The 12,403-nt window shown below is 43.6% G+C and overlaps 2 protein-coding genes and 1 long non-coding RNA gene across 3 annotated transcripts in view; all 3 read left to right on the top strand.

Annotated features, from left to right (window-relative positions):
• Positions 1 to 12,403, top strand: part of LOC118282665 — a 42,625-nt gene that overhangs the window by 22,710 nt on the left and 7,512 nt on the right. The gene's annotated exons all lie outside the window — the stretch shown is intronic.
• On the top strand, positions 3,551 to 7,272 carry hoxd11a (homeobox D11a). The gene is made up of 2 exons (XM_035603935.2): positions 3,551 to 4,330; positions 5,115 to 7,272. The coding sequence occupies exons 1-2, from the start codon at positions 3,724 to 3,726 to the stop codon at positions 5,348 to 5,350; spliced, it is 843 nt and encodes a 280-aa protein (XP_035459828.1). The 5' UTR covers positions 3,551 to 3,723; the 3' UTR covers positions 5,351 to 7,272.
• Positions 8,972 to 11,545, top strand: hoxd10a (homeobox D10a). The gene is made up of 2 exons (XM_035603934.2): positions 8,972 to 9,893; positions 10,758 to 11,545. The coding sequence occupies exons 1-2, from the start codon at positions 9,122 to 9,124 to the stop codon at positions 11,030 to 11,032; spliced, it is 1,047 nt and encodes a 348-aa protein (XP_035459827.1). The 5' UTR covers positions 8,972 to 9,121; the 3' UTR covers positions 11,033 to 11,545.

Below are 12,403 nucleotides of genomic sequence, written 5' to 3'. Positions count from 1 at the left end.
AAAACATTTATGAATAAAGAACATTTTAAATTACCCGTAGCCACGTTATTGTTCATCGTGCGAACAATTTTATATTTCTATTCAGGAAATTGAACCGCAGATGTAATACTGGACTTCCCTTTTCTCGAGGCTAGTTTGAAGGTGCCAGAATCTTTCAGTCAGCCGTGCAGTGGTTGTCTACGATACTAATCTGTTGATGTTATTTAAGCTCACACCAGACTGCACCTCTTCCCATCAAATGCTATACGAATGATTTTAAAATGGAGGTCGGCAGGATTCATCCAGTAAACCTCGATATAGTGAATAGTGAATACGATTGTCACTACCTGCCCTTTTAGATAAACCGAATACTCCTCACTTATTGGACGGATGTATGGATGCGGGAATTTGTGCACAACAACAAAAAAAATATAAATTTTATACCAAGAAACTGCAATGACATCTCTGAGAGAGACGAGCCCTCGTTTTAAAATGTACCGCCCTGTAGACACAGTATTCACATCTGCTCCTCGCACTATTCCTCCTTTTAATTCTAAATCAATTAAATATACTTCAAAAAAGTACGTTGACGCATATTTGTCCATTTTCTTAAGTTTTGGTCATATGTGCATGTCAATATTGGCCCTCCTCGTCCTCCTGGGCGCTGCTGCGTAATTCCTCCCCATAGTAAACACACAACACAGCAGCAGCTCAAAGCCACAGCCAAGATCTCCACATGCCATTTGCGCCAAGGTTAATAAGGCTGTGGCCAAATGGATCTGGACTTTTACTCAAAAGTCCCATATGCAACCCTTTATTTAAACTTGCACAGCACATACATTTTGAATGCGATACATGCGCCAAATAACCAACCACCAACAGACTAATACACATGAACCCTTGGATCTATTAATAACGGTCCCTCCCATTGCATCATCGCCACCGCATCATCGTCACATCATTTACTGCTAGTATTGTGTTCCTGTAACACTGCAGGCTTATTTTAGCTTCATGCAAAGTCAGAGGAACATTTCAAATCTGTAATTTGAAAATAAAAGAGATGTTAGTTCTACTATTGACGGTTTCCGATACAAAAAGTTATCCATTTTGTGTGGGTATTTTGTTTGGAGAGCCATTCGATTTAAATGTATTTTTTTAACCGTCAGTCTGGTAGCTGTTGTAGTATATATGTATATGTATACGTCTTCTGGACCCATATGCTGCAGGCCGCGCCTCCTGCTCGCCGTCTGTCTGCCTTCCCTTAGTCTAAAATCCTCACCGCTCGCCATCTTCACCTACTATTAGTTTTTACTGCTCTTGACTATTTTGAACCACAACGCCGAGTTTTTCCTCTGTGCGCAATACGCAACGTTTTCCTCAGTATTTGTTGCTTTATTGCTTTACTGCCGAACGCACACAGGCAGCGCCATGTAGCTCAGGCCCCTTAAGAAGATAGTGGGGGAACAACAACAAAGTTAAGGTCAAGTTAGTAGGATGTGCATCGCAATAGTTCCACACAATATTAGCAAAAAACGTACTTCAGGACAGAGAGAATATAGTCAGTATAAAAGTCTATTTTCTCACGAAATTTTGAAGGAGCATCTCATGCAGATTTGGGAAATGACAGTGTTAAAGTTAATATTACGCACATAAAAGTGGCTCAGCAACAAGACAGTTTCGCTTTTAATGGCCCCAAAACACTCATCTGAAACACAATTCAACGTTTTATTTTATTTATTTATTATTTTTTTTACTTTGTTGGACACGTCAGATTTTTGGGGTCATTTTAATGTGGTGCAAAAGTGCAAAATGCATATAATACTAATAATGAAAAATAATGAAACTAACAATGATAATTTCAAATGACTATATGATTCACAACAAATAAAGCCAAGAAAAGCCACAACGCAAAACAAAACAAAACGAAAAAAGGAAAGCAACAGGTCGAGGTCGCCTTAACTTTGTCTCTCCAGGTCCTACGCACATCATCATTTCTGTGTATCTTCTTTGTATTGTATCTGGAAACTTCAAGTTTGAACTCTTATTTTGTAGATATAACTACAGAAGTGTTTAGCGTGTATTTGTGTTAGCTGGCCCGAGGGCTTTCAACGTGAAGTATAGTGACGGACTGAAGACTACAAAGCGGATTTTACCCCCAATAACAATAAACCCAGTCGCCCTTAAAGCTTCGTCTACATTGTGTGTGACCTTCAAGCTCAAAGCAGAGATGGAGCCGGTCAGTTTACTGTTACAAATGCGTTTCTACTGGAGATACAGATAAATACTTTGTGGTCACTGCTGCAGTCCTGCAAAAAACTATGAAGCGCTTTGTTTTTTATTTAAATGTTTCTCTTCCTCTTTCTCTTTCTCTACTGTGCTGTTAATAATAAACATAAAAAATATATACTCACATAGACACAATCATTGGTCGAATCTTTGAAGATGAGGTTTCTCCGTCCAGCAGAGTTCTCACTCCGTTTAGCGCAGGGAGGCCTAAACACTGCAGGCATGGCCGCTTTGGTGCAATAAAATGATTTGAATGTTGGTGAATTCTTGTTGGACATCACCTGGACCACAGACGGTCAAAGCTGTATATTATTAATCCTTTTTTTCTTCTTTTTTTTTGGACTTGGCAATGCTGTGCTCAGTGATTCATGCTGCAGTTGTCTGTGCTTATGTTTTTTTTTTGTGAGATCCAGAATCAACTTGTTGTGCAGTAGCCATAGCGTGGTGTGTTGGACTTGACTGTTTCCAAACGCGTTCATCTGCAGTGAGCATTGAGAGGAAACCAATGAAAAGCGAAGCAACAAATATTTATTCTTTTTGTCAAGTTTAAGCACTCAAGGGCTCGTCTATTGCTCTGCAATATAATTTATATCAGAATGTGTCATAGAACAGTTCTAGTCTTGTGTTGTTTCTGTTGTGGTGCCATGAGCTTTATTTCGCTGCAGGCCAGAAGGCTCGTGTCTGACAATGAATTCAAATGTTTCTCTTCCAGCGTCTGTTTGTCTGTATTTAACTTACCCCCAACCGTCGTTGTGCTCAGTGTGTTACATGCAATGAAGCCTAAAATGTATTTGCATTAAAAAAAAAGTCCGACTTAATGAGTCGCTCGTGAATCACGCACAGTTCTGCTGTTGTGGTTCAGCAACAGCAGCGGTGCAGACACGGTGGCCTCGGTGCCTTTCTCCTCGAGTCTCGCGTCAAGTCTATCTAACAGGGAGGTCAACTCCAACGTTCCCAAGCCGAACTGTTGCCGCAGACAAACATGCCTCCTCCCCAAATTGCGCAAATTGACTGCGGAATGGGGCTGTGCGCCTCTCATTACATGCCATTACGCGATGGAGACGGTGCTGCTGTGGAGCTTTAAATCATATATTCCAGCAGTGGTTCACAAATTTCCGTTTTTTTTTTTTCCTTTCTGTGAGCTATAGGGCAAGAAGGCTGGAGAGGAGTTTCCTCTGCAGCCAAGGAGCCAATGGAGGCTCGTGCATGCGCTCACATGAGTTTCTCCGGACAGGTTTTAATGACTGATATTATGTATGGTAATTTCTTAGCTGGATCACATGACACAATTACCTCAAGAATCGATCAAGATGTATTGCAGGTCTGCCTACGCTTCCGATTTTTTCTCCCTGGCGGGGTCTCTCCACGCGCCCGTGGTGCTATAGATGGACAAAGTTTAACACAGCCGAGCTGCCAATTCCTCTGCTCCCTTGCAAAGAGGGAAGGGGAAGACGAGATATGACGGAATACGATGATCGCGGCTGTGCGTCAAATATGTATTTGCCGAGCTGCACTTATTACGTTTCGACGCCTGATTTTACATCGGTCTCCTCGTTTTTACCGCAGACCACTTCGTGTCAGGTCAATTTCCCCTATTCCCCCAACATAGCGCAAGTCCAACCGGTTCGCGAGGTCGCTTTCAGGGATTATGGACTGGACCATCCGAGCAAATGGCATTACCGGGGCAATTACGCGTCTTACTACTCCACGGAGGAGATCATGCATCGGGACTTGATCCAGTCCTCCGGCAGCAGGGCGGAAGTGCTATTCAAAAACGAGTCCTTGTACGGCCACCGCGGAGGGACGAGCTCGCCGTGCAATTTCTTCGCCGGTGTCGGCCGGAACGGGGTTCTCCCCCAGGGCTTCGACCAGTTTTTGGACACTCCGAACTCGGACAAGCACGGCGCGGAGCCCCCCAAACAAAAGACAGACTCTGCTCCTCCCGGGGATGCTTCGAACAACGAGCAGGCTCTGACCAAACTGGAGGAGCACAAAGCTGACCCGAGCGGCAGCGTGGACGAGGAGGACTCGTCCTCCAACTGCGGCGACAAGAGCAGCCAACAGAGTAAGTCGTTTTTCGTCTTTGTCCCGTGTATGAGGTGTTCACTTGAGACAATGGGGGTGATCTGCGCTGCACCACGTCCACCACCGCGATCCGTCCGCGGTTGTGTGGCGCTTTATATGCATGCAAAGGCTTTTTATATCCCTATAAGATTTACTTAACGGTTGTAAAGGTATTTACAATGCGGACACCGTCAAGTAACCGTAGTTTAAAGGTTACCTGGTGTCTAGTAACAATGCGAGGCTCATGGCATTGATTTGTTTCGGAAGGGAATTGAATAGAGGTGGCGTTATTTTATTAAAGTTTTTACATCGTCTTATAGGCGAAGTTATGTAGATGTAACAGCAGCTTTGAGGCATAATGTGATAGTTTGTCTCCAGACGCCAGCATATAATTAATATTCAGTGCAGTGTAAGTTCATTTTAATGCTAATTCCTCTGGTGTGTGTGTGTGTGTGTGTGTGTGTGTGTGTGTGTGTGTGTGTGTGTGTGTGTGTGTGTGTGTGTGTGTGTGTGTGTGTGTGTGTGTGTGTGTGTGTGTGTGTGTGTGTGTGTGTGTGTGTGTGTGTGTGGGGGGGGGGGGGGGGGGGGGGGGGGGGGGGGGGGGGGGGGGGGGGGGGGGGGGGGGGGGGGGGGGGGGGGGGGGGGGGCTTTGTGCAGAAATGAATATATAAATTATACGTGTAAAGATATGCACTATATTTAAGTTAAATATTTATAACCTGACCTTCATTTCTGCCTACATTTTTTCATGTATTCATTTTTCCCTTTTCCCCTTTCTTGTGCAGGTTCATCAACCAAGTCCAGGAAGAAGAGGTGTCCTTACTCCAAATACCAGATCCGAGAACTTGAACGAGAGTTTTTCTTCAACGTGTACATTAACAAAGAGAAGCGGCTGCAGCTGTCCCGAATGTTGAACCTGTCTGATCGGCAGGTGAAGATCTGGTTTCAGAACAGACGGATGAAGGAGAAAAAGCTGAACCGCGACCGCCTACAGTATTTCACCGGGAATCCTCTATTCTGATGTCCAAACATAGTAGCACGAACACACACACACACACACACACACACACACACACACGCTTTCCAAAGACTGCTCCTCTCTGTATATATGAACCCTGATCATTCTGTACAAACAATTTATTCTACACACTAAAAAATATGGCATTTCATTTATTTTTATTTTATTTTTTTTGCATAATACAATCATAACAATTATTTATTTGTGTTCACATATTTTCCTCGTTATTGGCAACACGTATTTCAGCAAAGTGCGAGGTGCTGTGCTTGGAAATTATTTATACAAAACGTATATGTAGGCTTCTTCTTCCTTGTGTACTGTGTAAAGACGCATGTAATGTACGTTGTGGTGTGAAATAAAGTAGACACGGAGAAAAAAAAATATGCATCATAGTCACGAAAGCTGTCACATGATCCCAGTCCGATATCTACATGGCATCAGACGACATGGAGGGAATTATCTACAGATTCGTCGACGGGGCGGTTTGGCGCTCGCAGGCCTGTATGGTCCTGGTTATTTCCTTCTCTTTCAAACACTAGATTGTTTACTAAACCTTGAACCGTCTAGACAGTATAATAAAAGCAGCTGTAAATGCCTAAATAGGGGGCTATTGGACTTTGGTGCCCCAACCCCCAGACCACAAGAAGACTGTTTCACTTCGCCCATATTTAGCTCCTTTTGACATCTTAGGACTTGAGATGTATAGCGATGTTTACTGGAGAACAATGGGAGGTGTTCTGTTAAGGAGCCGCCATCTGAAAAAATCCAAGTTCAATCTGCTCGTGTGTTATTAAAAAAAGCGGGTGAAATGTGGCTTTGACGCAGTCGAATCTGTCGCAGAGGACGACCATTACTAAATATTCGCAAAGTAGCGGCGCGTATTTTCCTCTTTTGAATGAATGCAGGTGAGAACTGCAGCGGGGCTGGCCCTATAGCAGAATGAATGAATGAATGTGAATGCAATATTTACCTCAGCAGTGTATATCCTTATTTTTGTAATCAGTAGAGGCAAACTATTCAAATTGTGACACCAGATCATTTTCACTTCTGGTCTATGTGCAGCAACAATTAGGGCCTCGCTCTCCTCGTCTCAGCGAGCTTTATAGAAACAACAATGGAGTGGGGATTGCTGCTTATTTCCTTTAGTACTTTCCCCCCGAAAGGCAGTTAGAAAACTGAGGTTTCATTACGCGTTTAATTGTCTCGTCATCATGTCCTACAGTGAAATCCCATTACCAACTGTGTGTGGAGCGTCTCACTCCGGTTCTCGGTGTATCCACATGAGGGCAGACTTGCTGCTTCTGGCTCGAGGTGGGAAATGCAGAGTTCAGCCAAATTCAACACCAAACACCCTGCACGAAAAACCAGTCAGTGGAGGAACAAAAAAATCGTTCAGCACCGGTGTATTTTTTAATTTAGATGTTTATTTTAATGTGCAGCTGCAACCACGGGCCACAATTATGTTGGGATTTCAGTTTGATATCAAACTGATAAAAAGTCTGCATTTTTTCTCAGGCGGTCTGACAACGTGTAACACACATAGTCTCTTTTCACTCTGTGCAAATGCTGCTTGGTGTCTTCCCAACTGCAATCACACTTGCAACAAGTCGTGTTCAAGTGTTTTGAAAGGACAAGCTACAAAAAAGAGAAATCTTGATTCTTCCCGTGTCCTTGTCATGTGAACCGTACAGACTTCGATCGCTACCTGAAGGCCGCACGGTCTTATAGGCCACTCGAGTCTTGTGCTTTGTTTCTGTTTAAAAAAAAAACATTTAACGTTTGCTGCTTTAAATGTATATATATATTTTTAATTGCCGTGTATCTGCGTCTGCAATTCCTGCTGGTTATTTGTTTTAAACATAAGAGCAGAGCTCCTCCACAAAAGAGCAGAAGCAGAGTTCAATCCTTTTTTTTTAAGTATCCATATCCATTTATCTGTTGTATCCTTTTTTTTTAAAACATGAGTATATATCTTTTTTCATTGTTATTATTGCTAATAGTTTATTATAAATGAAGAGTAATCTTCCACATTAAAAATACTTTTAGTGCATCACGTTATGTATAAAAATCCCAATCTTATCTCAGAGAAATTCATTGTAAGAAACATGATTATTAAAGCAAAAATATGATGTCCGTGTTGTCAGAAGTCTCAATTAACGTTATTTTTTCCCCCTTTTAAAATGACTGAATATGATAAACTGCTATGGGGAATTTATTTTCAAAGGCTATGTTATTATCAAAATGAGGATATTTCACTAGGCTTGTTTTTGTTCTTTGTGAATCGTGCGATGTTTTTATTTTTGCAAAACCAACTGTTAATGACCAGTAACCTGGAAAACAACCAATACGACGTGTATACGTCTCAAACACGTTGTGTGATTGTGAACTTGTCGCATCAATACCAAAGACAGAATTACTTAAAGTAGCATTTAGTTTGTTTTTTCTTTTTTATTGTCAGACCTGTAGAGTCATTGGTAATCATTGTGGCCCGGGCTCATTATTCATTTTTTTGCGGCTTCTAATGTTTTTATTCGTCCCCTCTTCTGTTTCTGCGTGGCTCTGTATTTTGCACACATATGCCTTAAATCCTTACAGACAACAACAATGGAGCACTGAGCAATAATGATATTCCCCAGACCATGAACACCGACACATTCAGCAGACTTTCTTTTCGAACTTTGCATTTGCACGTCTTAAAAAATACACTTGTGGCAAAATGCAAACAAACGCTCTTTTCGTTGATGACTATAGAGCAAATAATAAAAGACACATTTCTATATGGATTAATTGTACTTTATTTCACAACAGTAGACCTCTAGTGTTGACCTTCAAGCAACTGAGACCTTCGAGTGGCTGAGAGGATTAACTTTGGGAACGGTGGGCTCGCATCTTACGTCCAGGCTCCTTGTTTTAATGCTGACATCTTGCAGGAAATGCAAAAGGCCCAATGCACAATTCAACAAAATGCCATAAAAGCAAATAAGCTCAAAAGCAAAACAAACTAAAACAGTTAATCAATTAAAATAAGTGGCAGTATGCTCACACCATGTAATATTATGTTTCCTATTTTAAGTGAAAGACATTGGACGCAGTAAAATATATGTAAATACAGTTAATGTGGACCTGGAGGCATATGAATGGTTCATATTAATAAAGAAGGAAACTGGATTCAATGGGTGCGTTGATGTAGACTGCAGTTGTTGCCTATATGCGCCATGTATAGGAAACACACACACACACACACACACACACACACACACACACACACACACACACACACACACACACACACACACACACACACACACACACACACACACTCACACACACACTCACACACACTCGTCCTTTTGGGCGTTTCAACACGTTGAGCCTCGGTGGTTGGGCAGCGCGGATCCAAAATGAAAGTTCACTGTCTCTAATTCAAATCAAATGTGATAATTGCCTCGGTTTTTTATTGAGCAGCCTCTGTAAAGTCCCGCGGTGACCCCCCCCCCCCCCCCCCCCCCCCCCCCCCCCCCCCCCCCCCCCCCCCCCGCTCGTCTGCAAACCAATTTCAAGTCCGTGTTGTAGGTGTCGCTGTTGACCACGTCTGCATCCGCAGTACGCGCGGGTGCGGGGAGAGGAGGCTGCGTCTCAAGTCCATTTTCAAATCTCATTGGTGGGCTTGTCATGTGGTCGGGAGGCATCCTGACTTACACGGGAGATTGTTTTTCCTAGATATGTCAGCTTACAAAGGACATCTCTCTCCTCCAAAGAGCCTAACCCCCCAAAATGTCCTTCCCCAGTAGCTCTCCTGCGGCAAACACGTTCTTAGTGGACTCTCTAATCGGGGCTTGCAGGACGGACAGCTTCTACTCCAACAGCAACATGTACATGCCGTCCGGCTCCGACATGGGAACTTACGGAATGCAAACCTGTGGACTCCTGCCGTCTTTCGGCAAACGAGGGGAGGTCAGCCACCAAACTATGGGCATGAATGTCCACTCGTACATACCTCAGATAGATAACTGGGCTGACCCGAACAGAGCCTGCAGAATAGAGCCGTCCACTCCGATGACAAACTGTTCGTTCTCACAGAGCATAAAGGAGGAGAGTAACTGCTGCATGTACTCCGACAAGAGAGTGCAAAAAGTCAGCCTGACAGAAGTCCCCGCTTATTCTAACGTGACCCCCGAGTCCTGTCCCGTCGACGGTCCCGAGGTCCCGGTGCCGGGCTATTTCAGACTGAGCCAAACTTATGCGAACGGGAAGCAGCAGGAGAACTACTGCCACGAGCCGCCGAGTCCCAACCCGACGCTGATGCAGCTCAGCCGGCTCACCCCGAAACCGCAGCCATCCTCCGCCTCGTCGTCGTCGTCGTCGTCCTCCTCCTCCTCCAATTTCGCAGAGGTCGAGAAGAAAGGCGAGGACGACCCCGACACCTCGAGGACTCCGGTGCCCGCGCAAAGTCCCGACCCAAAGTCGGGCTCGGAGGAGAGGCACTGCTCCATGGACATGGAGGCGCCCCTGTCCAGTCCCGAGCTGCAGCTGAAGGAGGGGAAAGGTGGGTTGGCTACAATGAAAGCTTTTATCTCGTGGCGCTGTGTTGAGAGAGGCTGTAGCATCATAAAACCAAGTATAAAACACAAACAACCCGAAAGTCGTAATGTTTAATGAGAGTCTTTCTCAGGTTGCAGTTAAAGGCAACAGAGAATGGTTTTACCATGCAGCATGCAGAATCACCCCCCCCCCCCCGTTTTTTAAACCTCAGATATTTTAATTAAAACTACTGTTGTAGTTTTTCAATGTATAGGATAGTGTCACAATGAGTTGCTTTACATTTATATGTATTGCACTATCTTCAGAATCAGAGAAAAGGCACATGTAAGCTGCTCTGATAATCCTACCTCCCTTTTCCAACATTTGCATTAAGAATTCAGTCAAGGATCTTAAAAAAAAAACAACCTGGTGCATTAGCAGCTGTCAGGCTGAGCACATTTCATTCTCTGCATCTCACAAACTGGAGCCTTGCAACATGCGAAAACCACTGAATTTGAAATGCAACGTGGGGTCGGATCATTTGAACAGCTTAATCAAAGATTACATCAATTACGCGTTAATGCTCTTTAATATTTAATGAAATTAATGGATTATTTTTCTTCGAGCTGTATGAAGAGGTATTCCCGGTGCGTGCGGTTTGATCAGTTGGGGTTTCAATTTCATTTCTCTTTTATTAGTGATGGTGGCCTGCTCGTGACTAATAACATCCCCTGGTTATTAATTACTCTGTGGAGGCGTTGAATATTGTGTGTTATTTCCCAGAGGTGGGGATGTGAAGCAGCAGGTTGAGGCTTAGCTTTTTTTTTGTCTTTTTTTTTTTTTTTCAAACATGAAGCTAAAAATAACACCTGATGTGAAATCTCCACAGGCTGCAAGAGCGACGCGCCGACCAGCAACTGGTTAACGGCGAGGAGTGGGAGAAAGAAGCGGTGCCCCTACACGAAGCACCAGACCTTGGAGTTGGAGAAGGAGTTCCTCTTCAACATGTACCTGACCCGAGAGCGCCGCCTAGAGATCAGCAGGGGCGTCAACCTGACCGACAGGCAGGTCAAGATCTGGTTCCAGAACCGCAGGATGAAGCTGAAGAAAATGAACAGGGAGAACCGCATCCGCGAACTCACCTCGAATCTCACCTTTTCGTGAGCTCGCATTCTTTCCAGTGGTTAGCTCTTCATTTTATTTGTAATGTCTCTCGTATTCAGTTTGATGCTTTTGGTGGCATTGGACGTTTATCTATCAATTTCAGCGAAACTGTGACTATACGTGTGCCCCCTTTTAGTACTTTGTGTGGCGTCTCGTGTTCTATTTGTTTCATTTTTTTGTTTTTTTTTATCACATCAGGGTAACACTTTTTGTTCTTAAATTATTGGAGGAGCAATTCTCCCCCCTCTGGCGTGTAGACATGGATATATTCTATTGTGTCGGGGCGGTGAGCCGTGTGGAAGGATGTTCCTTTATTTCAGTCATGAAAGCACATTTATTGTCGTGTATGTGGTGCAACATTTGTTTTTACAGTGAAAAGTGCAAAGCCAATTTGCTCAGTAGTGAAATGTTTTCAGTGGGCCTTTTTTTTGAAGTGGCGGAAAACGGTGTTCATCTGTGGATTTGACTGCATGTGTGTGGCATGTATCTTGCAATAAATAGATTGTCAAATAAGTGTTTTGGTTTTTGTCGTCATCTGTGATTGGTGCAGACATGTTGCATTTGCAGCATTATCCTTTTTTTAGTTGTTGCTTCAAACGGTCATGATGCGGAGGAAGGAATCATAGAAAGCAAAATGCATTCTCGACACGAGCCTGTTGCACAAAGAAGTTGCATCTCAAATGTCCCTAATGTGTTCCCGATTTAAACGAGTGTTTACAGCGGCGCTCCAACTTGATGACGCCTATTTTTTTTATTTTTAAAAATGTCGTATTTGTACCGGCATTAGTTCATTGGTTTAGATGTTATAGGATACAATAGTCCGTCACACGCTTTCAAGATTTTCGCATTTTCCGCAGACAATACATTTAAAGCAACAGACTCACATTCATGAATTTAAGAACAAAAAAAATAGTCTTAATAAGACAACAAATGTTCAGTCCTTTTCTGTCGTCCACTATAGTCGCCCGTGTCTGTGGATAAGAGAGGGGCACGTGTAGCAGATAGACAGAGGCGCAAAGGGGGGGCTGGGGTCTGGTAATCAAATAAATATGCTGTTGCTATTATATCCAGGGCTCTTTGTAACTACACCAGCAGTCCACGGTCCTCAGTCAGGAGGGGTTGAGTTGTGTTCAGGCAGGACTCGGCTCTTCCTCCTCTGCGGGCGACGCAGGGCCTCGGCGGCCACGTTGTTTCTTTTCCATTGTGCAGAATAACTTCATATTTCATCGTTATGCGTGATGCAGGAGCATGTAGCTGCAAATATGACCCCACGTCTCAACCATTTCTCTAGTAACTTCCCCCCTTTCCTGACTGATGTTAAAAAAAACCCACAGAAAACATGCATAACGTGCAAAAACGTCACTTCTCTCA

The sequence above is a fragment of the Scophthalmus maximus genome, chromosome 14 (assembly GCF_022379125.1).
Source record: "Scophthalmus maximus strain ysfricsl-2021 chromosome 14, ASM2237912v1, whole genome shotgun sequence".
NCBI classification, from domain to species: domain Eukaryota; kingdom Metazoa; phylum Chordata; class Actinopteri; order Pleuronectiformes; family Scophthalmidae; genus Scophthalmus; species Scophthalmus maximus.
The sequence above is the reverse complement of the archived record's forward strand: the minus strand, read 5'-3'. Positions and strand labels throughout refer to the sequence as shown.

What these genes read in the sequence shown, in the direction of transcription:
- hoxd10a (XM_035603934.2), top strand. Translation starts at nt 9,122, where the DNA reads ATGTCCTTCCCCAGTAGCTCTCCTGCGGCAAACACGTTCTTAGTGGAC. An exon ending in GCAGCTGAAGGAGGGGAAAG is followed by an intron (nt 9,894 to 10,757) that starts GTGGGTTGGCTA and finishes AAATCTCCACAG; the next exon opens with GCTGCAAGAGCGACGCGCCG.
- hoxd11a (XM_035603935.2), top strand. Translation starts at nt 3,724, where the DNA reads ATGACGGAATACGATGATCGCGGCTGTGCGTCAAATATGTATTTGCCG. An exon ending in CGACAAGAGCAGCCAACAGA is followed by an intron (nt 4,331 to 5,114) that starts GTAAGTCGTTTT and finishes TTTCTTGTGCAG; the next exon opens with GTTCATCAACCAAGTCCAGG.